The following is a 27,804-nucleotide window of genomic DNA, read 5'->3' on the forward strand; positions in this document are numbered from 1 at the left end:
TTTGATAAAATACGCCATTTGTATATGATTACGCGCTTCTCAGCACCTGCAAATTATCAGTGTTTTTAGCAGCCTTTTGCGTAAGTTATACGCCATTTCTTGGCACAGGGTAAAACGCAGACCACAAAGGGAAAGAAATGTGCAGACCAGTAGAGTTATATAGGGGATCTGCAAAATGCAGACCACAAAGAATATACTAGGTATTGGAAAACGCAGACCACATAGAATGTGTGAAAATATGACACTTGTGTTTTGTAAGTGGACATAATGTGCAGACACTGGAAACTCAGTTAATTAAGTTATTGCGAATTTGTAGAACTTCATTGAATTAAATAGACTATTATTATTATTATTTTTTTTTTTTTTGTTTTACAAAATTTATCTGCATTTTTCATGTTTAGATAGAAATATATTTATGAAATTGACAGATCATTAAGTAATGATTTGAGAGACTTTCAAAATATCAAAAGTTGAATCTTTAATACCTAAATATCAATACTGCAGTAGTTGAATATTAAGACCAATTCTCTGTAAGAACCAAAAAATTAAAGAAGGGGTCGGAAACTCATAGTCTCAGAATTACTTCATATTTGCACCCTTTTTAGTATTCAAGCCATATATGAAGAATCAAGGGTGAAAAGATATGAATCAGCTCTGGTTACCATGGAAACGGGAACATTATACTTTGTGCGAAAAATGGCAATTTCTGAGTGTCAAATTTACTAAAATGTTACAATTTTCTTCACAGATAGTGGTCTCTATGTCTGAAATAGAGCACTAATTTTCATATTTGCCTGAAATACATACCTGAAGTAATTATTTAGAACAAATATTGTCTTCCAACATTTTCACAGTTTTAAAAGCAACAATTTTATAAATACCCCCTTTTAAGATTTTACATTATCTTTAAAAATTGGTCTCCATGTATATTTTTCAACTTCCAATAGAAAAAAAAGTGCACGCATCTGAATATAATACTTGTAAGGATTCAGCAGAGCTATGATGCCCATTTCAATTTAAGGAGGAATTTTAGTGGGTCATTCATATTTGAGCTTTTTACAGAAATTTGAAAATTGGCAGAAAATGAGTTCTCAGCAAACTCATTTATGCCTAAATTACAGAATAACCTGTAATAATATTACATTGCCAGATACAGAATTATAGCAAAACATAAATATTTCATGTAAAATCATTTTACAAAGTTATACTGTCCAACACTTTGTCTAGAAATTAAGGAGAACGTTCCGTTACCATGGCAACGTACAAGAAAATTATAATTTAGACCTTTTTAAAGCACTTTCTGTATCAATTTTGTATTCTATGAAACAAGAAAAGTTCATCTGCAAACTGTCAATGCATCTAACGCACCTGAAGCACATTCTGGGCAGAATTAAGAAGGATACAACCATAATAATGATCTATCAAACTTAAAGTATTGTCACAAGGTCAGTTCTCAACAACCTTGTATGCACTTTTCTTTCTTTTGGGTAAACTAATTTTGAGTTTCAAGGCAATTGGAAATACTCATAACCAACTGATACTGGCCTTTAAGGTATTGTATGGTTACTTATCATGACTGTCCAATTTTTTTTCCAAGTTGCCATGGTTACAACATTCATTTTGCATGAAAAAACAGGGATCATCCAACGTCAAAATTTTAGGGAGGGAGTGACTTCTCCCTCCACAGAATTTAGGGAGAAATCGAGGAATTTAAGAAGATTCAGCATAAAAATATCTTCATCAAGGTGAACATTCTCGGTATTTTCATGAAGATCTCATGAAAAATATGGCCTCTAGAGAGGTCACAAGGTTTTTGTATTTTTATACCTACTGGCCTAGTTTTTGACCGCACGTAACCCAGTTTCGAAACTGACCTAGATATCATCAAGGTGAACATTCTGACCAATTTTCATGAAGATCCATTGAAAAATATGGCCACTAGAGCATGATCCAGGAAGTAAACTTAGATAAGCTCTTCGTGATTTCCTAAATGAAGAGCATCAAGGGGAGGTAATAAAAATATGAAAAATGCCCCAAATCATAAACTTTGGCCCAAATCTACCAGAATGTGTCTGAATGACCCACTACGATTTATGTTTCTTTTTGAAATATCATCTTCCCTTTATACAAACAAATATACTTTTCTGGTGAGACCTGTGCACTTTTCAAGATGTAGAGCACAATATAAACATATGTTTTGCTCCATAAATATATTTTTTCTTGCAGATAAAAGTCTAGATCATACAAGAATCAAATAAATATTTGGAAATATTAGTTTGGTATGAAACCTTGTTCATTTGTCTTTAAAATTTGCAAGTACGAAAATAAAGGACACTTTCTAGTACTTTCCAGATAAGAAAATAGGCCTGCACCCCTACTTTTTTGAAAATTCAGCAAGTTGGGGATTTGCATCCTCGTTTCCATGGTAACCGGGACATATATTGCAAAAATGAAAAACAGGATTTGCTTAATTTTGCACCCTCTTCAAGAAAAAATCGGTTTAAAGGAAATCTGTGACTATGAGTTTCCAACTTTTTTTTGGTTTTTACAGAGAATTGGTCTTAAATAAATAGTTTGTGCAATTTCTCAAAACTTGTATTTGTTTACTGTCCACTACCACAACGTAAAGACACACAAATTATGAATATGTACATACATTTGATTTAGTAATAAAATTATAAATAAACTTTACATGACCACAAAGTTGAAAAAAAAAATAAACTGATAATCTAATTTTAACAATAATTACACCTTCAGTGAACTGCAGAAGTCTTAAATAAATAATTTTCTCAGTGAGTACATAAATTTAGTATTCAAATTAATAATAAATATTGTTGGTATTAAGGAAATGGCAACGACATTAGCACCTGATTCCTGCAAATATTATTTTTGAAGAATCATTTGTTTGAAATTTGAAAAGACATGTATTTCAGTATATTTTTCCGGAAGACACATCTCCGCATGGCTCAGCTCATAGTTTTTATGATCTCAAAAATAAACTCTAATTGTTGATTTGTTTCATGTGGTTAATTGACAGGGTACTTAGTCTGCTTTCAACATATAAATTTGTTTTAAATTTATGATTAATTTGAGAAAAATATCAAAAACTTAAAGCTGCAACAAATTACAATGATTGCATTTATAATATTGACTGGACATAACATATAATAAAATTTAATAAAAAGGTACATGAACAAATATATAATAATATAATATGACAGGATAAAATCAAATTATTGTGTTTCATCTATACTGAATTTTCAATTTCACTAGTAGGCATACTAATCCAAAATTTGTGAGGTTATTGCTATGTCACATTTTGACATAAACCGGAGATCATAGACCTCCAGTTCGGCTTTCTAACTTAGGGTTCTGAAATAAGACATATAGGTTAATGTCTCGGCTTTTTTATACTGTTTTTATATGTATTTTAATTCTAGGTATTTTATTAACATTGTGTTTATAGTTTTTAATTGACTGATAGGTTTTATGTATGTATTATCTCTTGTAGCTATCATAAGTCAGTAATGGCTGGATGTAAAACTGTCTGTTTTATATATTATGTAAAATGTTATGTATGTTTTACATGTGACACTTTAATAAAATATAAAGTTGTCAGTTGTATTTAAAACTTGATAGACACTGATTTATCTAATCTAATTCAACTGTCCCATCCTGTTCAATTAATTTTGAATAGTAAGCTGGATGATTGTGTGACCAATTAACACATACAGTCAATGTGCTAGAATTTAATCCCCTTATCTACATGTTAATTAGATTGTTGGCCATAGAGCCTTTCTTGATGTGTGTCATGCTGCTTACTGACCAATCACAAAAGTAGGAGGGTCACAAATATGTTTTCTAGATGTTAATTAGATTGTGATATTGTAAAATGTTGTCAAATCCCCTGGGCTATGGAGCTTTTTTTATGTAATTAACCAACTGCAAAAATAGGAGGGTCACAAATATGCTAGGAGGGTCACAAATATGCAAATGTACTGACAATTTACTGTGTAAGATGGTAATAAAGAAATTATCAATGTTTTACAAGTAGCATTTTCAAGAAAATATTTTACCAAAATAAAGTTAAAAACTGCTTTAAAACATAAACAGAAAATAATTGCCTAAAGTATTGTTAATACATCTTTTATAATATGTAGGTTTTATCAGATCAGATTTGATATATATTTGCAGATTGATTCAATGTTCACTCATACTAATTTCTTTAACTACAACTGACAATTTAAAAATATTGTCAGTTGTAGATCTAGTTTAGGAAGGTAGTATGAGGGAACATAGAATCAATCAATTATACATGTGACTTAATATACCGGTAAGAGAATATGTGATCGGCCATGTCCGTAGTAAAGAAATATTTATTTGAAAATGTGTGGGTTTTTTTTTTTTGCAGTTCACCGAAGGTGTAATTAATGTTAAAGTAGATTTGATACATGTATAAATTTAGGCCTATATATAAAAAATAACTTTGTGGTCATCAAAAGTTTATTTATAATTTATTAAAATTAAATGTATGTATTTGATTACAATTTGTGTTTCTTTTCTTTGGGGTATGGGCAGTTAATGAACGCAAGTTTTGAGAAATTGCATAAATTATATATTCAGTATTCAACTATTGATATTTTAGTATTAAAGATACAACTTTTGATATTTTGATATTATGAAAGTCTCTCAAATGTTTATTAAATGGTCTAGAATTTTAATAATGTCAATTTTGTATAGTTTTAGATTTAAACATAAAAAATGCAGATACATTTTGCAAAAAAAAATAAAATCTTTTTTTTTAAAAAGTGAGTCTTTTTATTCAATGTAGTTTTACAAATTCACAAAAACTTGTAATCAACTAACTTATAAAACACAAGTGTCATATTTTCACACATTCTATGTGGTCTGCGTTTTCCAATACCTAGTATATTCTTTGTGGTCTGCATTTTGCAGACCCCCTATATAACTCTACTGGTCTGCACTCTTCTTTCCCTTTGTGGTCTGCGTTTTACACCTTCCCCCATTTCTTATCGTATAAGTTCTGAATTTATCTTTTATAATAATCCATTGATACTGTTTAGGAATATTTCCTTTGAAAGCCTGTACTGGTTCGAGTCGAGTTCGGCCACTTTGCGGTTTTTCATAAATATTTCTTTCTTTTTACAATTTATTTGTACCAAGTTTCTACTATATGTGCTTTAATACAAGCAACATTGATTGTTATCATTAACGGCCATTTACAATATGGTAAACAACAAAACCGCGTTTAAAATAACAGACAGGTTTAGCCTCCACATTTTACCTTCTAGAGGTTGTAAATATTCGGCCACTTTTTAAACCATAAAGTTTGTAATATTTTCAACATTTTCTTGGAAATAAATCGATGCTACAACCAAAATCGTTCTTTTTTCAACAAACTACAATCAATTTTCGATAGCATACCCCGTTCGAAATATTTGCCAACAGAGATTTTAAAAGCGTCTGTCATCCTCCTCACACCAGCATGACGTAGTTTAATTTTTATGTCACTGCTTATCATACATTCAAGCATAAAACTGCTGTTCTTGTAACTTTTCGGTGGTGTTTTAACAGGAGAGTAAAGAGATTCTCACGCTCACATGCTGTTATAACACTTTTTAGCTCACCTGAGCAATGCTCAGGTGAGTTTTTCTGATCGCTCGATGTCCGGCGTCCGTCGTCTGTCGTCTGTCGTCTGTCGTCTGTCGACATTTAGCTTGTGTATGCGATAGAGGCTGTATTTTTCAATTAATCTTCATGAATATTGGTCAGAATGATAACCTTGATGAAATCTAGGCCGAGTTCGAAAATGGGTCATCTCGGGTCAAAAACTAGGTCACTAGGTCAAATCAAAGAAAAACCTTGTGTATGCGATAGAGGCTGTATTTTTCATTTAATCTTCATGAATATTGGTCAGAATGATAACTTTGATGAAATCTAGGCCGAGTTCGAAAATGGGTCATCTCGGGTCAAAAACTAGGTCACTAGGTCAAATCAAAGAAAAACCTTGTGTATGCGATAGAGGTGGTATTTTTCAATTAATCTTCATGAATATTGGTCAGAATGATAACCTTGATGAAATCTAAGCCGAGTTCGAAATGGGTCATCTCGGGTCAAAACTAGGTCACTAGGTCAAATCAAAGAAAAACCTTGTGTATGCAATAGAGGCTGTATTTTTCAATTCTTCTTCATGAATATTGGTCAGAATGATAACCTTGATGAAATCTAGGCCGAGTTCGAAAATGGGTCATCTCGGGTCAAAAACTAGGTCACTAGGTCAAATCAAAGAAAAACCTTGTGTATGCGATAGAGGTGGTATTTTTCAATTAATCTTCATGAATATTGGTCAGAATGATAACCTTGATGAAATCTAAGCCGAGTTCGAAAATGGGTCATCTCGGGTCCAAAACTAGGTCACTAGGTCAAATCAAAGAAAAACCTTGTGTATGCAATAGAGGCTGTATTTTCAATTCTTCTTCATGAATATTGGTCAGAATGATAACCTTGATGAAATCTAGGCCGAGTTCGAAAATGGGTCATCTCGGGTCAAAAACTAGGTCACTAGGTCAAATCAAAGAAAAACCTTGTGTATGCAATAGAGGCTGTATTTTTCAATTGATCTTCATGAATTTTGGTCAGAATGATTGCCTTGATGAAATCTAGGCCGAGTTCGAAAATGGGTCATCTCGGGTCAAAAACTAGGTCACTAGTTCAAATCAAAGAAAAACCTTGTGTATGCGATAGAGGCGGTATTTTTCAATTGATCTTCATGAATTTTGGTCAGAATGATTGCCTTGATGAAATTTAGGCCGAGTTCGAAAATGGGTCATCTGGAGTCAAAAACTAGGTCACTAGGTCGTATCACGTAAAAACCTTGTGTATGCGATAGAGGCTGTATTTTTCAATTGATCTTCATGAATTTTGGTCAGAATGATTGCCTTGATGAAATTTAGACCAAGTTCGAAAATGGGTCATCTGGGTTCAAAAACTAGGTCACTAGGTCAAATCAAAGAAAAACCTTGTGTATGCAATAGAGGCTGTATTTTTCAACTGATCTTCATGAAATTTAGCCAGAATGATTACCTTGATAAAATCTAGGCTGATTTCGAAAATGGGTCATCTGGGGTCAAAAACTAGGTCACTAGGTCAAATCGAAGAAAAACATTGTGTATGCAATAGAGGATGTATTTTTCAATTGATCTTCATGAAATTTGGTCAGAGTGATTGCCTTGATGAAAACTAGGTCGGTTTTGAATATGGATTATCTGAGGTCAAAAGCTAGGTCACTAGGTCAAATTAAAGAAAAATCTTGTGTATGCGATAGAGACTGTTTTTTTCAGTTGATATTTATGAAATTTGGTCAGGTTGATTGCCTTAATGAAATCTAGGTTGAATTTGAATATGGGTCATCTAGGGTCAAAAACTAGGTCATATCTAAGAAAATGCTTGTTTTATCGCAAGAGACCAATTTTTTTGTCCAATCTTAATGAAAATTGGTCAGAATATTTGTTTCCATGAAATCACTAGGTCAAACATGTTTTACACTGTTATGGAGTGTTTCTTAGGTGAGCGACCTAGGGCCATCTTGGCCCTCTTGTTTATATAGGCGTGTTCCCTGGCAAAGCATAAACGTATAACAGCCCCAAAATGGATACTTCAAAAGGAAATGACGTCAGCGTGAAAAAACAACGTTGACATGGAAATTCAATGACGTTGAGGGACAATATATTCATTTACTTGGTTTTATGCTAGTAAGCGTTGAATTCACCCTTGCCGGGCCTCAGCATAAATGAGCGCGTGCGATGACGTCACGCGACCCGCGAGACAAAATATTTGTTATTTAGAGTACACAAATTTAGGGAAGGACAACTTTTTTTCTACTTACATCAACTTGTTGTTTTTTGCCGACTTTGTTGCTAACGCAAGTGCTTGTGATGACACAGATGCGTTCTCAAGCATCTGGCTCGAAAAAAAGCTTTAAAGTGGGTGGCCGAATATTTACGACCTGGCCGAATTTACGACTCTAACCAGTATTTATTTTTATTTATTTTTTGGATGTTCTAAAGACTAAATTTTGTATCCCCAAACAAAGAGCTATAAAAATACGCCATTTGTATATATGATTACGCGCTTCTCATCACCTGCAAATTTTCAGTGTTTTTTGAATTTGCTTGCAGTTCAGTTTCAATTCAATATTTGTTCACTTTTCCATTCTTAGAAAAAGACATTTTTGTTGTTTACTCCACAGTGGAAGTTGATATTTTAAATCGACGCTGCTTTAAAATACGCTACCGTACTGTCAATATTAATTCCTAACTATCTGATTTACGCACACATCAAGTGTATGATAAAGTTTGACCTAGGTCTATCGAGTACCATTCAGTGCGTGTACGTTCAATGTGGGAGAATGCCTACCGTGCTCTGTTACATAAAGCATCCAGACAAATCAGATTTTGTTTACGCTAGTAAAAAGTAATTGTGTGCGTTTCTGTAATTTCAGGTACATTTTTATACGCTTAAAAATTATCAGACATGCGTATATGCATTATTTCAAAGCATAATTTACGCTAATACACATCTTATCTGGAGCCCTGGCCTGATGGTCGAAATGGTATCTCACTGACGGTGTCTTTGCTTTTCAGCAATGTTAAGATCTCATTCAAACACAAAGGGGCATGTTTGAATAGTTTTTCATCATCTGGTATCATGGCTTGCGCCATGATGGCGACTCTGACTCTCAACTGACGTTGCTACGGAACAACATCGTGTCTTAATTGTTACAATTTACGTTATGACATACACTATTTTCATTTGTTCTAAATAGCGACGAATTTTACTGTTCCGTTCCATTCCAGTCCTAAATCTATTCCATAAATAATTGTTCTGTAATTTACTGTTTCGTAACAGTTACTAAAAATAGAAGTGTTCCGTGTTCCGTATTTTTAAATTCCTGTTCCGTCAAAAATATACAGTTCCGTGTGCAAAATATGTTCTATTTTTAGATTTTTCTTTTGGAAAATCCGAAAAAAAAAATCTAAAAATAGAAGTTTTCCGTATTTTTAACTACTGTTCCGCAGTTTTCTATTCTAAAAATAGAACTATAATGTTCCATATTTTGATACACTGTTCCGTATTTTTATTCTGTTCCATTTAAAATTATTCCGTAATAAATGTTCCGTCTTTTTAATTTCTGTTCCGTATTTTCTATTGTTCCATTCCATTCCGTGTTTTAGTAATGGGCCCTGTTTCCGACCAGAACCTATTTTCTATTTATCTATCTCTTTATACTGCCTCACACCTCTCACGAGTATTATGGGCAGGGTGCGTGTCGGTGATTAGTACAGAATAACATAAGACTTTGTATGATAAAAATCTTTACAAGTCAAATTTATCAGTTGTGATTGTTCACTATTTACAGCAGAGACAATGTTATGAACCTATTCGCCTTCAGTTTTGGCACTTGGAAGTTTATATAAATTCCTTTTATGTAGCAGTACCATGTTTTCATGAGATTTTTCTTATTACTAAAAAGGAAGTGTCTAGCCGTCCGGTAACTGGACTAGTTGGCCTGCGTTTTAACCTACTGGTTGTCGGACGGCTAGCAAATCCTTGGGGGATTACCATATGGTAATTAATTTTATAATGAATAAATAATGATTTTATATAGTTTTAAATGTTATTTACTTAAGATATCATTTGATAAAATGAATGAGATCATGTTTGTATACAAATCTGTTGATATTCTATTTTTAGAAATGTTAAAACATTGATCGCCGAACGTCCATGTTATTTTGTAAAAAGTGATGTTTTTGTAACAGCCTAAACTTTATTTCTTAAAACACAGATTTGTGTATTTTTTTGAAGAATGGAAAGCAAATTTGATGAATTGGTATCCCCACCGAGTTTGTGGTGAGGAATAGCAAAAAAATATATCCGGCAAAATGTTACTAAGAAGCAAATAATTTCATTAGTCAAAGTCATTTTAACAGCAAATGAATGCTTTTTTTGGGGTGGGGAGGAGAGAAGGGGGGAGGGGTGACGGGATGAGGGTACAAAACATCACATGTTGAATATTAATATTACTGGAAAATAAGAAGTAAAAAAAATGTGGGGTGGGGGTGGCGGTGGTGGGGGATGCATGATCAGGGTGGTTGGCATGACCAAGGCAAGGTGGTGACCAGGTGTGGGTACACAACTTCACATGTTTATAATAAATGTTCATGGAAAAGAATGAAAGAAGTTTAATGAAATTCTACTATTCTTTGTTGGTTTTTTATGTACAAATCTGTGGATTTTTAAACAATTAAAGGGCAATAACTCTAAGGAAAATTTACAAATTAAAAAGAAAAATGACAGGCATCGTCAAAATATGTTGGTTTATATTTATTTCAAGTTTCATGAAATTCTACCAGCTTGTTTCTGAGAAATGGCTGCAGACTTGGATTTTTCATTTAATCAACAGCAATAACTCTAAGGGAAATCGACCAATCCAAAAAACATGACGGGCATCATCGCAGTAAGTTGGTTCATGTTTATTTCAAGTTTTATGAAATTCTACTTGCTACTGAGAAGTGGCTGCGGACGGACATTTTTGGGCATTTTTAGTTAAATCAAGGGAAATAGACCTATCCAAAAAAAACTTGACGGGCATCATCGCAGTATGTTGGTTCATGTATATTTCAAGTTTCATGAAATTCTACCAGCTAGTTACTGAGAAATGGGTGTGGACGGACGGGCGCACACACACACATGGACGCACTGACGGATAAACAACGCTATTTAAATACCCCCCTCCCAATTTCATAGGCGGGGGATAACAAGCAATTCATTAATTAATTTTGACTATCATTTCGAAATAAAATGGATTATCACATGTTCAACATCGCGGGAGTGTAATAAAGCCATTACATAACAAGAAATATCTTTAAAAATGATGGTCGGCGAATTGTAATAAGGAAAGAAGTTTATAAATTTTTCATCTAACATTCATCTTTCATCTAACATTTTTCAAATTGCAAAACTAAACACCGCACTTTAACAATTTAAATGGTTCTCTTTTAATTTTTCGCAAAGGTTTCGTAGGGTTGCAATTTTGTTTCGTTTATCCTTAGACGAATAATTACAGCAGTAGTTTGATGAAGATTCATGAAGCGGTTCATGAGAAGAGGTCATTAAACGTGTTTATATTTTTAGCTAAATTGGTCCCTATCCCCATTTGTAACAAAATAGCAGGAGACCTTACGATATTGTTACACATCGAGTTTGATAAAAATCCATCACATTTTAGTGGTTAATACGAAGAAAGGCATATCTACTTTTAGCTATAGTGGTCCCTAATAGGGCCCAAGTTCCTATATAAATAAATTTGGAAGAGGACCTTATAATGATGCCCCAGACCAAGTATGACAAAGATCCACCAAGCTGTTCATTAGACGCTGTATAAAGGCATTTCTAGTTTTAGCTCTAGCAGCCCCTAAAAGGGGTCAAATGTCCCAGCTGAAGAAAGTTGAAAAAATCAATTAAAGGATTTTTTTATTTATTATTTTTATTTATTTCGAAAATAGGCCAACTGATCCCGCTTTAACAAATGCATATTCGCTATTCATGAATCTTTGGACAATGACGTCACACCTATAAAAAAGTGAAGGTCAAGCAAAACATACAATTGTAATTATTTCAATATTTCTGTTTCATAAGCAAAGTTTGACCGTAGTCATATCACATAAATAAACTGTATATGAGATTCAGTCATTATATAGCATATATATAATGAAACAGATTTCAACTGAGTTCAATATTTGCATTCCATACTAAAGAAAAATATTCATATATAATAAATCAGTTAAATAACTTATAATAAATATATCAAAGCAAACAAGTACTCATTTTAATATGCAATCTGATTAAGTCACAAAAGCAAGAAACCTTTTCATATACAGACAACAATTGTAACAAGGAAAATCTTTTAAAAGCTCTTCTCTACATAAAAGACTCTTATCACACCCTTATTCATGTGATACGCAGACCATATTCAGCTCTTTCTTTAATTTGATATATGTTGGTATTTGAACAGGTTTTTATCATATTTATTAAACTTACTTATCATTTTGAGATATATCAATATTCTTGCTAAATATACTGAGCCAAAGTTAGCTTTAAAACTGTGAACAGCGTCGTTTAGGATAAACGCTTTGTCTACATTTCACTCAGCATAGCACAATCAACAGAGTGAAAGAAATTGACACTCTCGTCCAATCAGGCAGAGTGTTGCATAAATCTTCCATTTTGATAAATTATCTCTAATGCGTTATCAAGTAGTTTGATTTGCAAACTGAAGTCACGTGGCATAGGTAACGAAAACGAATTTAGACAGCGTTCGCCGAAAAATGATAATACACTAGTTTAATAAAGCTTTGACGTGACGTCATTTATAGCATAGGAGACATTGGGCAAATTGACTTGTTTGTATAGTAAATGAAAGTAGAATTTTTGCTGTTTTGACAGGAAAAGCTAACACGAGAAAAAAAAGAATATTACATTTGTGACTTTCCACATTGAATTTATTAAACTCATTGAATAAAATTGATAAAATGCTCTGCAGAGCCTTGCATTTTATTATTTTATTCAACTCGTTTAATAAATTCAGTATGAAAATACAAACATGTAATATCCTCTATTTAATTATGAATGCTTAACTACTGTTTTTATGCCCCCAAAGGGAGGCATATTAGTTTTCAACTGTCCGTCCGTTCATTCGTTCGTTCGTCACAATGTTAACTTTTTGCATGAAGGCTTTTTACTCGCGAACCACTGCACCCAGGACCTTCAAACTTCACCTGCTGATAGTACCTATTGAGTACAAGACCCCTTCTGACTTTTGGGTCACCACGTCAAAGGTCAAGGTCACAGGGGGCCAATGTTAACTTTTTGCATGAAGGCACTTTACTCGTGAACCACTGCACCCAGGACCTTCAAACTTCATATGCTGATTGAAGATCCTGGGTGCAGTGGTTCGCGAGTAAAGTACCTTCATGCAAAAAGTACTAACTTCATATGCTGATAGTACTTATTGAGTACACAACCTCTACTGAATTTGGGGTCACCACGTCAAAGGTCAAGGTCACAGGGGTCAATGTTAACCTCTTGCATGAAGGCACTTTACTCGCGAACCACTGCACCCAGGACCTTCAAACTTCACATGCTAATAGTACTTACTGAGTACACGACCCCTATTGACTTTGGGGTCACCAGGTCAAAGGTCAAGCCGCTGCGGGGGGCATTTGTCACCATTAGTGACAGCTCGTTTTCTAAACGTTTTGAACATCACACTGCCGCTATTGAAATTAAATGTCATTTAAAACAGTTATTCATTAAAAAAATATTTGAATGCTAAAATATGAAAATTGTAAGTATTTCAAACTGTTTTAATTTTGAAAATCCAGTGAAAAAATTGTTAAAATTTAAAAATTCCTATCCCATATAAGCCAATGAGTGATGTCATGGTGATCTCGCCATTATTGTTTTTGGCATCTTTTCATTTTTATCTGCTGAATAATGCAGTGATTTATTGTAAATCTTAAGTATGTATTCACACCAAATTTTGTTTGCAGATAAGTATCGATATCTTAAGTAAATAACACTAAAATTATATAAAATCATTACTTATTCATTAGGAAATCTTATTAACGGATGGCTAGTAAATCCCCTGAGGATCTGCTAGCCGTCCGATAACCGGACGGCTAGAAAGCAGGCTAGGTGTCCGGTTACCGGATGGCTAGACACTTTCTATTTAAAAACCTGCATGTTTAGCCACTATACCTTTTCTTGCTTAAACCAGTTTCCGTATTTAGATATCTTTTGCACTAAATGTATATTCCTTAACACATGTTCACTGCCAAAATTGTGAAGCATACTATTCTTAAATTATTTTGACATTGCAATCCTGATGCCTGTCCTTGCAACAGTTTTCTTCATTTTCTAAGCATTTTGAAATATTTGGAGTGTCAAAAGTTTAGCAATAATATAATACATTGTCATCTGTGACAGCTATCAATGTAGGAGATGTGATATCCTGGTTCTCTGGAGTTAATGAGCACATGATATAGTTCTTTAGATAATGCACTAACTTTTGTCTGCCATTTACCTGCCCTACTCCTGTAATCTACTAATTTCCTTTTGTTGGAAGGAAAATACCACCCATGGTCAGATTTAGGTTGTAAATTTTCAGCAGACTTGCAAATGACGGCTTTCAAAATAATCATGCCAGGGATTCAATCAGTAAGAAATTTGAAATGTAAATGGTATGCTTTTATAGCACTTATGCAGGTAGAAAGTGTGAGACAATAAACCAAAGATTTGGACAAGTTTGCATTTGTACAAAACTGGACAGAAAACTCGTTAAGCGGTCGGAAACTGGTTGTGCCAGGATACGTTTCCATATTTTCATGCATGTTCTTATTGTTCCTGTTGTGGTAAGTGAGAAATAGAAGCCATCATTGGTGTTCGATGAAGATCAGGAAATCCCAACCTGAGGGCAAACCGCTCAATTAAGTTAGTTCCATATGAGCTAAATTCCAAAAGCTCTTAAAAAAGGCCTTCGTGGACGTGGATTATCAAGTTTGAAATTTAGCGCTTTCATCTGTAATTTATGTTGATAGATCTATTATTCATTAACAGGTATTGGTGAATGTGTGGGCAACAGTATGTATATGCGATATGTCGAGCCATCCAACTGTTGAAATAATCGATTTCACTCGACCAGATGGCAGCAGAAAAAATCTTTTTATTAGTAGTATACCGGCAGTTCTTCACGAAGATGATGTCGTGGTAAGTTGCCAGTAATATAGCCTTACTCATGTGGCTTATCAGGGTGGTCTATTTCAAAAATGTCACATTTTGTTGTTGAAAGTGTCTAGCAGTCCGGAAATTGGACGTCTAGCCTTACTAATTTGGCTTATCTGGATGACTTATTTTATGATCTGATATTTTATAGGAGTCATTCCTCTAAGTCTTTTTAAGTACTGGTCAGACTTACTTGCTTCAATTAATTAAACATTAATATTCATGTAGAAACTTCAAACTCATCATTTTAGATAAGAGACTTTAAAGTTAAATCTTCGGAAATATGATGTGAACAGGTGCAAGGATATATTTACCCTGACACCTATTTCGATAAACAGCAGACTGTCAATGACACTAAATTGCAGAAAAGAAACACAAAATATACATTAAAAAAATGTCAGTGAGGCAATATGCTTTAACATTTCCGCCAAACATCCCATTATTTGGACTACTGGACTTCTAGCCTGTTTGCCTTACTTGTTTAGCATAAGGATGAAAGTGTCAAGGTACCGGTAACCAGACCTCTAGACCCAGAGTCAATATACTTGTACTGTTATATACTGTGTTACAAGTGTATATATGTTATTTGCTGGGGCGGAAGTTTTAATTATATAGTTGTCATAAAAGTTGCAGTTATAACATATTTTTTATAGATATTTTTTAGTTCGACTGTATGATGTATGGAGAGCTGTTCTATCCGACCCGGTTTGTTTACCTGTTCTGAACATGAAAAATGCTAATATTAAAAATAAAATTCTGATAACAATCCTGTTAGTAATCAGATGTTCTGAAATGTGTCAGAATGCTTGACATGTCTGGTAAAATATTGTTCAACTTCAGTCTGTAAAATATATCAAAATTTTTCAAAAAAGGAAATTCAGAAATATTTGAACAGTCTGGGAAAGGCTGTCTTTTGTGAATCAGAGTCAGCAGCATTTTAAAAATCAAAATAATTTTAACTGTTATGTATTTGATTGTATATTTAAATAAGCCATTTTTGTCAATCCCGGTTGCGGTGAGCTCAACTTAGTTACCACTTTGGCAGTTTGGCGTATGTGTGTGCATCCATTCGTGCATGTCCGATTTTGTCCGGACCATAACTTTGACGTGCATTGACCAATCTTGTTTAAATTTGGCATGAATGTTTACCTCAATAAGAAGGCATGTCTTGCGCAAACCCCATGTTTCTATCTCAAAGGTCAAGGTTACCGTTTGAGGTCAAAGGTCACATTGAAGTTTGTCCGGAGCATTTCTTCTTTATGCATGGTTGGATTTTGATGTAAATTGGCATCAATTTTCACCACTATGAGACTGATTGTCATGCACAAGAACCAGGTCCCTATGTCTAAAGGTCAAGGTCACACTTGATGGCTGGCAGGCTTGACATTCTGCCTGTGGGCATACTTGTTTTGTTAGTCCCCTGTCAGTGTTTCTCTGGAGGGAACTAAAGGTCTGCTCCCCATGCCCCTATCTGTCAGTCCAGTGAAAATGTTAAAAAGTACAAGATATTTTTCATGAAACTTTGTACATTGATAGATGGCTGCCACATTACCAACACACTACATTTATTTAAATTTTACCTCTGCCTTCTTTGATTTAAAACTGTGGGCATAAATTGTACCACATTTCAGAGCTCTTTAGTCAGTTAACCTTTCGCCTGCTGGTGGCAAGTAATTCTGCAGGCTCATCTTGTTCTGCGCTGTTCACTATTCAGTCAGTAAATTTTCCCTTTGAATAATAAATGGTACTGCCCAAACTGAATGACAGACCAGTCCATTTTAGAAATTTAGCAGGTTTAAGGTTAAAGAAGTTCATTTTTATGACCAGTAAAGCTTATTTATAATGTATAATATATTTGCAGGTGGAGCTTAGGAGGATATTTGACCCCTATGGATTGGTGTATGGTGTACAAGTTTATCCAACAAAATGGAAATCTAAGCAGGACTCAGAGCAAGTTACAGGTACTGAAATAACGTCATCTGTGAGGGAGTCGGCCTTCAGCTGTATTTTAACACCACTTGGCTCTCATGACTGCTTGAGCATTTACATAAGCTTCTTATAATTTGGTGTTTATAGACTTTGATATTTTTACAGTTTATTCAGTCTGTATATGGGAATGTTATATTTGTTGATCAGGGAACAAAAAATTCCACTGTCGCGTAGGAACAGCAGAGGACAAGTGGAATTTAGTGTTAAGTCATCCTGTTCGACGAGTGCATTTTGTCAGTTATACTCCATATTTATAAATTTAGAACCAAAAATACCCAGTCCAAAGAAATAATTACAAGTCAATTAAAATGAAATTTTTATGCCCCCGAAGGGAGGCATATAGTTTTTGAACCGTCTGTCAGTCTGTCGGTCTGTCGGTCTGTCAGTCTATCCGCAATTTTCGTGTCCAGTCCATATCTTTGTCATCGATGGATGGATTTTCAAATAACTTGGCATGAATGTGTACCACAGTAAGACGACGTGTCGCGCGAAAGACCCAGGTCCGTAGCTCAAAGGTCAAGGTCACACTTAGACGTTAAAGGTCATTTTTCATGATAGTTGGGCGTGTCCGGTCCATATCTTTGTCATCCATGGATGGATTTTCAAATAACTTGGCATGAATGTGTACCACAGTAAGACGACGTGTCGCGTGCAAGACCCAGGTCCGTAGCTCAAAGGTCAAGGTCACACTTAGACGTTAAAGGTCATTTTTCATGATAGTGCATTCGTGTCCGGTCCATATCTTTGTCATCCATGGATGGATTTTCAAATAACTTGGCATAAATGTGTACCACAGTAAGACGACGTGTCGCGCGCAAGACCCAGGTCCGTAGCTCAAAGGTCAAGGTCACACTTAGACGTTAAAGGTCATATTTCAACATAGTGCATTGATGGGTGTGTCCGGTCCATATCTTTGTCATTCATGCTTGGATTTTAAAAATATTGGGCATGGATGTGTACCACAGTAAGACGACGTGTCGAGCGCAAGACCCACATCCGTAGGTCAAAGGTCCTAAACTCTAACATTGGCCATAACTATTCATTCAAAGTGCCATCGGGGGCATGTGTCATCCTATGGAGACAGCTCTTGTTTGCTTATGCAATGAGAGTTCTTGCATCCTAATAGAATTAATCAAATTTTTGGAAAAAAAAAACAACCTGTTACTATTTTTAGTATAATAACCACTGCCTAGGCAAATATTAGAAGATGATTCTGTCGGTTTATTTTTGATTTGATAAAAACAATTTGAAGCTCATAAATATATTAACATTTATTGAATAAAGTGCACAAAAATTGTTGACAAAAAGTTCTGACAGTATTAAAATAGAATGCTGTGTATTTTTTTCACGCCATTATGCATTTTGCTATGATTATGATAAAAAGTAATATTAGAAAGTCATGTATTTCTGCAAGCTCAGCCAGGTGTGGGACTTAGGGCCCTCTTGTTTTTTCTCATTTTCTGTCTATCTGGATTTGTATCTTAGACATGGTTTGAAAGATTTGAATGAAACATGGTAGAAATGAAAACTGCTACAAGGAAATTTCTGATTTGCTAACACCCACTCACCTCTCTCCATAATTTAGTACAAAAAAAGTATTTTTTTGAGGACAAATTATTGTCTTCCTTCATACCGGTATATCAAAGCGGTGTCTCGGACCATATTTAGTGATAGCTCTAGTTCCAGTCATGTAACTTAATCATTGACTTTGTCCCTGTAGTAAGACACTGATCTATGTTACAGGGGAGACAACCAGTGGTTACTATGCTTTTGTGACATTTTATTCGGCCATTGCTGCAACGGCAGCAAAAGATGATCTTAGAGGAGTGGTGATGTTGGGCGATCATGAATGCAAGGTATTTGATTTGTTTAGTGATTGCAAAATTTGCTGTAAAATACCACGATTTTGATTTTATTGTAACAGTTGTATTACTTTTGACCTTTACTGGCTGCATTTTCAACAATAAAATTGCATATCTTGAAAAAATGCTTGGACATACCAAAGAAGTATAAAATACACAGAATGGCAACTGGCTGTAATCTGGCGTGATCTCGTGTCAGAGCGTGAATCGGCGTTATCTTAGTAAAAACAAACAATGGCGAGCATGGAGTTACAATCTGTACCTTTAAAACTACATTTAAAATACATGTTACCTTCTAAAACAACATTAGTTTAATGTGAAATAGTCTTAAGACACAAAGTACAAGTTTCTTACCATCAAAAGAAGCGTGGTCATACGGTGATAATTAATTTACCGATGAATAATTGCTTTCACATACAAAATGGCACATGGAGAACGCGTCACTTTCGGTAAAAGAGATCTCATTCAGTTGTCACGTTTTTTTTTTTGCGAGATTTGCTCTATATGCCTTTCAAGTTCCCGATCTGTTTATTTTTATAGCTCTTTGGACATACAAATGCTTTATTTTACAATATTTACCTTCCAGAAGGAACGTTATTTCATCCATACATTATTTGAGATCAGAATTGAATTCGAGAACATCACACAATAGGAATTTGTAAAGTAGTACAACACCAGAATATATGGATTGAGTTAAAGATGGCTTCTATGAAATAGTCTATATTTAGTTATTTATTTCAGAAGTAGAACATCCTCGTCAAATACATTTAACTACCCGGTAATTGAATATGTTAATTAATTGTGTATGTAGAGCTAGATTCATAGTTAGATGTCATGCAGTTAAGAGTCAATTGTTTAATCTTCCAGTGCTCTTGTTGAGCTGTTGTAATCACGCTGTATCTGTCCTGCGTTTTCACGAACAACATCTCCTTCTAAACTACCGGTCCAATTTTAAAATGATTTCACACAAATAGTCCTTATGTATCTTTTACCATAATTATCCAATGTATTCCGATTGTCAAAATTCACGACTGCCAGAGGGCATGGTATTTTTTTCCTCATTATTATGTATGTAAGTGGAAATTTTGATTTAATCTTGTGTGAAATTGCTTGCTTGATTTTAAGATAATTTTACACAGATGGTCCTTGTTCTTGTTAAAAACAGAAGGCCAAACTTTCAAACAATTTTACTCCAATTTTTCTTCGATATTTGGGTCGTGATATCATGGTTTGACTGTGTACTGTAATTGTTCAAATTATTGCCCTAGGTTCAAAAATGGTGATGCCCATATGTGTGACATGTATATGATATAGACCATATGTACCATTACCTTGTACAAACTGACATGAAGCCTTTTACACAGATGAGCATTTTAGGGTCAATGGCTCTCTTCTTTAGAGGTAGTACATTATTTGTTCATGTTTTCAAATATGAAATTAGGGTTTTAAAGAAAGAAATCATGAATGTAAGACATGAGAATAATGGTAAAAGACATAATTACCTATATACATTCAAATCTCAATACCTTTAACCCTTATCCTGCCATACACAATTGATTCTGCCTTTGTGACTAGTGTAGATCATTATCAGCCTGCACATCCATGCAGTCTGATCAAGATCTGCACTGTTCACTATACAGACGGTATCTTTTTGGTAAGCATCCCTTTTAACAGTTAATGGTATTGTCCGAATTGAAAGATGTACAAGTTGATTATAGAAATTTAGCAGTGTAAGGGTTAACTTGCTTTACTTGTTTCAGATTGCCTTTGCAAAGAGGAAGAAAGATACAATAGACAAACATCAGCTGTATTTCACCAGATGCTATGAGTTGATAGGTTATTATTTAGGCTTCAACTCGTGGTCAACATCCATTAAAACTGTAAGTCTAGTTCTGAGTGTGTCCAAGGCAAATATACATCAATATTCATCAGTGATTCAGATTCGGAACAATGGTCCAATATTTATCAGTGGTTTAAATTCTGAAGTACGGACCCATATTCAACAACACTTTAAGTAGGCATAGGAAATAGAGATCAATATAATTGCACCTTTACTAATCCTACCAGGTGTTCTGTATTACAAAAGTGGATCTATTGTGACATTTTGATAGAAGCAAAACTGTATTATCTGCACTATTATTTACCTACTGGTACTTCGTTTTATTATTGGCTTGTTAAAAGTTAATTTTTTACCATATGTAACTTGACAGAATCATAGGGACCGTGTCTTGAGGGGTAAATCAAACACAAATGAATAAATCCTTAATGATTTTGTTGTGCAAAAAAGTACGATATTGTGTATAAAACAGTTTTCATTTTCCACTCAATTGTGTAATTGCAAGGGAAGTAAACTAATAGATCTCTACTTATAAGTACTAGCCCAAGGCAAGAGTTGTCCTTCTTTGTGGATCACAACTTTAAATTAAAAATTAAAACTTCTGTTATTGATATTAACAAAACTATCATAAACTTCACATTTGTGAAATCATTTTTGGTTATTTCAAGGACTTGGAAATTAATTTCTAGACTTTATTTAATGTAATACTATCATTGAAAATTTCAGGGCCTATCTCTACTTTAAGTTTTTAGATCTAATGTTCTAAATATAGAACCCAGTGTTTTAATGTTCTAAATATAGAACCCAGTGTTTTAATATTTTAGATTTGAACTAAGGGTATTTATTCATCAGTATTTTTGTACCCCCGGCCCCACACAATGAAGTTGTAAGGGGGTATATGGTTTCAGGTTGTCTGTCCAGTCGTCCATCCGTCCATCTGTCTGTTGACACAATCTTGTGCGCACCAACTCTCCTCATCCCCTTGACACAATTTAATTAAACTTCACACAAGTGATCAGTACCAACCCTAGTTGTGCATGGGGCATGTAAGGTTCTTTCAGACAAAAAAATTGTAGAGTTATGGGACTTTGTTTTTTGTTACTATACTATATACATAGTATGTATATGCAATCTTGTGCACACAATTGAATGAAAGTTCACACAAGTGATCAGTAGTAACCCTAGTTGTTCATGGGGCATGTTAAGTTCTTTCAGAAAAAAGTTCTGCAGAGTTATGGGACTTTTCTTTTTGTTACTATACTATATACATAAAGTCTATATATCTACATAAAGTCTTTATACATACAGTCCACATAATTATGCACTCTATTGTGCATCAAATTGCAATGTACTGTGTCAGTGCATGCGAAGGGGGGGGGGGGGGGGGGGGGGGGGGTGCGGGGTTGTACAGTCATCACCTTCAGTGATAACTTTAGTTAATTTAGGACTAAGCGCCAATATTAATAAACTGTTTAAATTTAGGACTAAATGCCAATTTTCATCTGTGGTTTAGATTTAGAACTAAGGGCTAATATTCATTGCTTGGTCAGTATTTCAAATGTAGAACTAAAGGCCCATATTTATCAATGTAGAGAAATGTGTCCGTTTGAAATTTTTTTAATAGCAGAGTTATGATTGTCACCATCTTTTCAGCTTTACAAAATCATGCCTCCTTTTTAACTTCGCTTTTGTTTGTGAGTTAGTGTTATGTGTAAGGGATACGAAAAGTTGAATGCACTGTGATTAGACAGTTCTAGTTTTGATCCTGTGATATTATTGCTTCATCTCATAGGTTTAAAGGATGTTGGAAAGGTGCCCCGTGAAGTTATGAGAGTGATGGCACTAATACTTGACCCTCCCTTCTTTACTTGACACTCCTAATTTTTATCCTTCAGCAAAATGAAAAGTTGAATGGCATACTGTAAAAGCACATAATTTATTTTCTTTGGGTCAAAATTTTGCAAATTTGAAATTCTAAGTATGTTCAGGAGGTTATATATTCGCAAAATTGCAAAAATGGTATCCTACTTGAATTTGAATTATACTATTGGTGATTATTTATTGTGATGATTAATTTTGGCGAGATCTAGGGCTTCGCGAATACAGCAAAAATTAAACCCTCGCGAATATTTTTGCTTTTACAGTAGCTTATTTAATTTGATTCACACTCCTTTGCTACAACAACTTTCCTCACCATTACAGTTGTTTGAAGATAAAGCGAGTGGGGAGGAGACAGTTCACACCAAGACTGTTAAGTATGTTTGCCTGATGGAATTGAAGGTGTTGGACTTGAAAACTGATGGTATAGGAGTTTGGCAAGAAACTTTCTCCAAAACAGGTATGTGATGATTATGTTATTATGTAAAAAAAGCATGTGCTCAGTAATGGGTCCTCCATGGATGATTGGTGCATAACTGATTGACTGTCTTTAAGTCACAAGCCCATCACTTCTTCAAATTTCCTTTTTGTCATCATGTAAGGAAGTCGTCGTCCTTGCTTGTGAAAGGTTGGTGGTTCTACCCTGCTTATGCCTGACATATTGCCCAGAGGGGAATTTCGGATTTTCTTTTGCAGTTCACTGTTACCCTGCTAAATTTCAGTCTACTGGTTCGAGTCGTAAATTCGGCCAGGTCGTAAATATTCGGCCACCCACTTTAAAGCTTTTTTTCGAGCCAGATGCTTGAGAACGCATCTGTGTCATCACAAGCACTTGTGTTAGCAACAAAGTCGGCAAGAAACAACAAGTTAAGTTGAGTAGAAAAAAAGTTGTCCTTCCCTAAAGTTGTGTACTCTAAATAGCAAATATTTTGTCTCGCGGGTCGCGTGACGTCATCGCACGCGCTCATTTATGCTGAGGCCGGGCAAGGGTTAATTCAAATCTTAACTTTATAACACGAAAAGAACATGTACTAATTAGCATGAAACGCGTTTAAAACAAAGTAAATGCATATATTGTCCCTCAACGTCATTGAATTTCCATATCTACGTTGTTTTTTCACGTTGGCGTCATTTCCTTTTGAATTATCTGTTTTGGGGCCGTAATACATTTATGCTTTGCCACGGAACGCGCATGTATAAAAAAGTGTTATAACAGCACTTGAGCGCGAGAATCTCTTTACTCTCCTGTTAAAACACCCCCAAAAAGTGACAAGAACAGCAGTTTTATGCCAGAATGTGTGATAAACTGACGTAAAAATTAAACTACGTCATGTCGGTGTGAGAAGGATGACAGACGCTTTTTAAATCTCTGATAGCAAATATTTCCCACGAGGTATGCTATTGCAAATTGATTTCAGTTTGTTGAAAAAAGAACGATTTTGGCTGTAGCATCGATTTATTTCCTAGACAATGTTGAAAATATAACCAACTTTATATTTAAAAAGTGGCCGAATATTTACAACCCCTAGAAGGTAAAATATGGAGGCTAAACCTGTCCGTTATTTTAAGCGCGGGTTTATTGTTTACCATACTTTTACCAGCGGTTAATGATAACAATCAATGTTACTTGTATTAAAGCACATATGGTAGAAATTTTATACAAATCAATTGTATAAAGAAAGAAATATTTATGAAAAAACGCAAAAAGTGGCCGAATTTACGACTCGAACCAGTAATCATGATCTGCACTGTTCGCTATTCAGCAGTATCTTTTTGGTAAGCACCCCTTTTGACAGTTAATGGAACTGTCCAAATTGAAAGATGGAGCAGTTCATTAGAAATTTAGAAGGGTAAGGGTTAGGGTATGGAATTCTTCCATGTAAGGAAGGCATCCAGGTGGTACAAGGAAGGTCTGAGGTTCTACCCATGTACCTGTCCTTGCTTGCTATCATGTCGGGAGGGAACTTGGGGTCACTCTTCACCATGAAAAGCTGGAAAGACACCATATGACTTAGAATTATGTCAATGTGAAGTTAAACACAAAGTTCAACAAATTTACACGTTTATGATATCTCGGGTGATCTTTAAGTTTTGTATGCATGCACAGATAGTTCTATCAGTCTCAAAAACATTTTTGATTATTTTCAGAGCCAATGAGTAGAATCCAGGCAACATGTAAATGTAAGAAATTATGTCATCAACGTGCAATAGAAAACGCTTTCTCTAAACTCCTACTGGTTACCCTCAGTAATGGCAAAGCTATGGTAGAACTTGATACCACAAAACCAGAGTTTAGGTGTGATAATATACCAGAAGATCAACTGGTAAAGGTATGTTTGTACGTTCTTGAATCAATAAATAAAACAGATGACTGACACAGAGCTGCAGATAAGCTGCATATTTGGGCAATTCAAGTTGCAGAAAACCCAATTGAATTATACAGTGTGTACTGAAGCACAATTAAAATTCAACTGGTATTGGTGGCATTCCCAAAATGATTAAAAAAAGGCCTGCACATAAATCTTGTGACCCAAATTGGTGGACACTGGATATGAGTTTAAGAAAGGATACTGTCAGTTTATGCAATTTTTAACAATCCAAGGACATAAGTCCAGAGCCTCTGGAACAAACCAGCTGGTTATCAAACTTGGTTGAGATATGCCAAAAACCATTGTGACAAGATATTTTTTGTGTTAAATAAAAATTGATTGCATTTCCGTAATTGTTCAACAGTATAACTGTTGTTTTAATAACAAAAATATACATACAAATTAGCAAAACTATTTTAAAATAGCAAAAACCATAAAAAGTAACACTTTTTTTTGGAATTTTAAAGTCAGAATTGGGAAAAGAACATACTTTTTTGCTGTGGGATTACCTCCTTTTACCACCTGCCTGCTTAGCCCAGTAGGGAGAACATTGGTCTATGGCTAACCACTGGTTAGGCTAAAGGCACGCCGTTACATGACTGAAATACTGTTGAAAAACGGCATTAAACCCAAAACAAACAAACAAAACACCCTTATACCGGAGGTAGATATATAGGGGGAAAAAGCTCTAAATTGAGCATGGTATCTTGGCTAGGTTTGAAAACCAGCTGGACTGTCCTAGAGGCTCACATGTTAAGGCCCTTGAATTTACTGAAAAATAGAAACTTGATGGTGTCTGTCCTCCAAATTGAGTAATTCTTATTCATTGTTATCATTCTTTCTAACATTGTTTATTGACATAATATCTCGGACAAGATTGATAACCAGCCAGATATCTCCAGTCATTCTTAAAGACCTAGATCCACTGCTATATAAGTGTAATTACCCCACTGAAGTATAGATATTAATCACTCCAGTGATGGTTCTAATTTAAGTTTTAAAATTATGTTTGAACTGTTTACAGGTAAATGAACTAGATGTGAAGCCAGAATCTGAGGCAATAATGGAGGATATAACAGATGATCTCAGCATCTCCAATAAGATATCAGCTGGTGAAATGGATGATATCAATTTGCATATACTTCAAGAACTAGAGGAGGACATGTCATTTTAATGAAAGCTTATAATGTTTAAGATATCAGCTGATGAAATGAATGATATGAAAAAATTTACATACTCTTCAAGAACTGGAGGAGGAAAAATTTACATACTCTTGAAGAATTGGAGGAGGAAATATTGTCTAAAAGAACACTCGATACGGAAAGTAATCTGAGAGGAATATTACTGATGATGTCAATCTGTCCAGTAAGATATCAGTAGGGGAAATGGACAGTATAAAAAAATTAACATAGTCTTCAAGATCTGGAGGAGGAAAAATCATCTAAATGAACACTCAATACGGAGAGTAAACTGTGAGGAATATTACTGATGATTTCAGTCTATCCAGTAAGATATCAGCAGTAGAAAAATGGATGATATCAGTTTAGATATATTTAAAGAGACATCAATGCATAATTTTAACAGTATAAACAGTATCTAGTCCCCACTTTTTGAGAAATGATAAAATGTTGTTAATTGATGAATTGAAAGTGAGACTACAGTATATTAACATTTTCTGTAAGCGTAAAGGTACTGCATGGATTTTAGTGTCTTACTTAACCCTTACACTGCTAAATTTCTATAATGAACTTGTCCATCTTTCAATTTGGATAGTACCATTAACTGTCAAAAGGGGTGTTTACCAAAAATATACTGTATGGCGAACAGTGCAGGTCATGATCAGACTACACGGATGTGCAAGCTGATCATGATCTACACTGGTCGCAAAGGTAGAACCAATCGTGTCCAGCATCATTCAATTTGAAAAGGGTTAATTTAGAAATACCTTTAGAACTATTGTTTGGTCCACCTTATCTGTGACAGGGTTTTTTTCATGAGACAGCTTTATTGTGCAAGATCTGTATAAACTTTATTTCATTCTAAAGGTCTTCAAGGTTGGGTTTAGGATCTTCTTAAATTTTCAAAATAACTTTAATATTGTCAATTTTATGGCCAAAAAAAATATTTTTACAAATGTAAAACTCTGTAAATCACAATACTAAAAAAATATTCTTTAAAAATTTGAATGGAATTTTTACATGGAATTGATGCTTTAATACTGACTTAGATATGTTTTGTAGCAATCTGTTAAAAAATAAAGTCAAAAACCTTGTTATGGAGAAGATGGATCCAACAGACGATGGTACTTGTGGTAAAGCGTCCAGGGCTGAGTGGTTAAGGTCTCTGACTTCAGAAAACTTGCCCCTCACCGATGTGGGTTTGAGCCTCTTGGGCATGTTGGGGTGTTGAATTCTTCATATGAGGAAATTATCCAGCTGACTTATGGAAGGTCGAAGGTTCTACCCGGTTACCCATCCGTGCAGAGGGACACTTATGGTCTTCCTCCACTTTCAAAGCTGGAAAGTTACCTGACCAATTGGCACAGTTGGCACAATGTTAAACCCAACAAAAACAAAAACAAGTCAAGAGTACTTAATACATTTGGTGCTTCAGGAATAAAGTGTATGCAAGTGACATAACTTTACATTTAAAATGTAACATTTGAATCACCTTGCACTCGGGGCGTTGAATTCTTCATTTGAGGAAGCATCCAGCTGGCTTACGAAAGGTCGGTGGTTCTACCCAGGTGCCCGCCCGTGATGAAATAATGCACAGAGGTGCACCTGGTGTCTTCCTCCACCATCAAAGCTGGAAAGTTGCCATATGCCCTATAATTGTGTCGGTGCAAAGTTAAACCCAACAAAATGAATCACATTGTGAAGTCATGCCATTGAATCAGATTTTAATTAATTTTTAATTTAATAATAGTTTTCATACCTTTAATATAATTGTATTAAATTGTTTGTTTGATGTTATGAAGATACCAATAAAGCTGTTAATACTGAAA

The 27,804-nt window shown here is 34.6% G+C and overlaps 1 protein-coding gene across 1 annotated transcript; it reads left to right on the forward strand.

The window, feature by feature from the left end:
- Positions 1-27,804, forward strand: LOC123541223 (RAD52 motif-containing protein 1-like). Its single transcript, XM_045326640.2, has 8 exons — positions 1-80; positions 14,698-14,847; positions 16,724-16,823; positions 18,595-18,707; positions 20,474-20,593; positions 22,753-22,888; positions 24,577-24,758; positions 25,822-27,804. The coding sequence occupies exons 2-8, from the start codon at positions 14,737-14,739 to the stop codon at positions 25,969-25,971; spliced, it is 912 nt and encodes a 303-aa protein (XP_045182575.2). The 5' UTR covers positions 1-80; positions 14,698-14,736; the 3' UTR covers positions 25,972-27,804.

This window comes from Mercenaria mercenaria, chromosome 16 (assembly GCF_021730395.1).
Source record: "Mercenaria mercenaria strain notata chromosome 16, MADL_Memer_1, whole genome shotgun sequence".
Taxonomy (NCBI): Eukaryota; Metazoa; Mollusca; class Bivalvia; order Venerida; family Veneridae; genus Mercenaria; species Mercenaria mercenaria.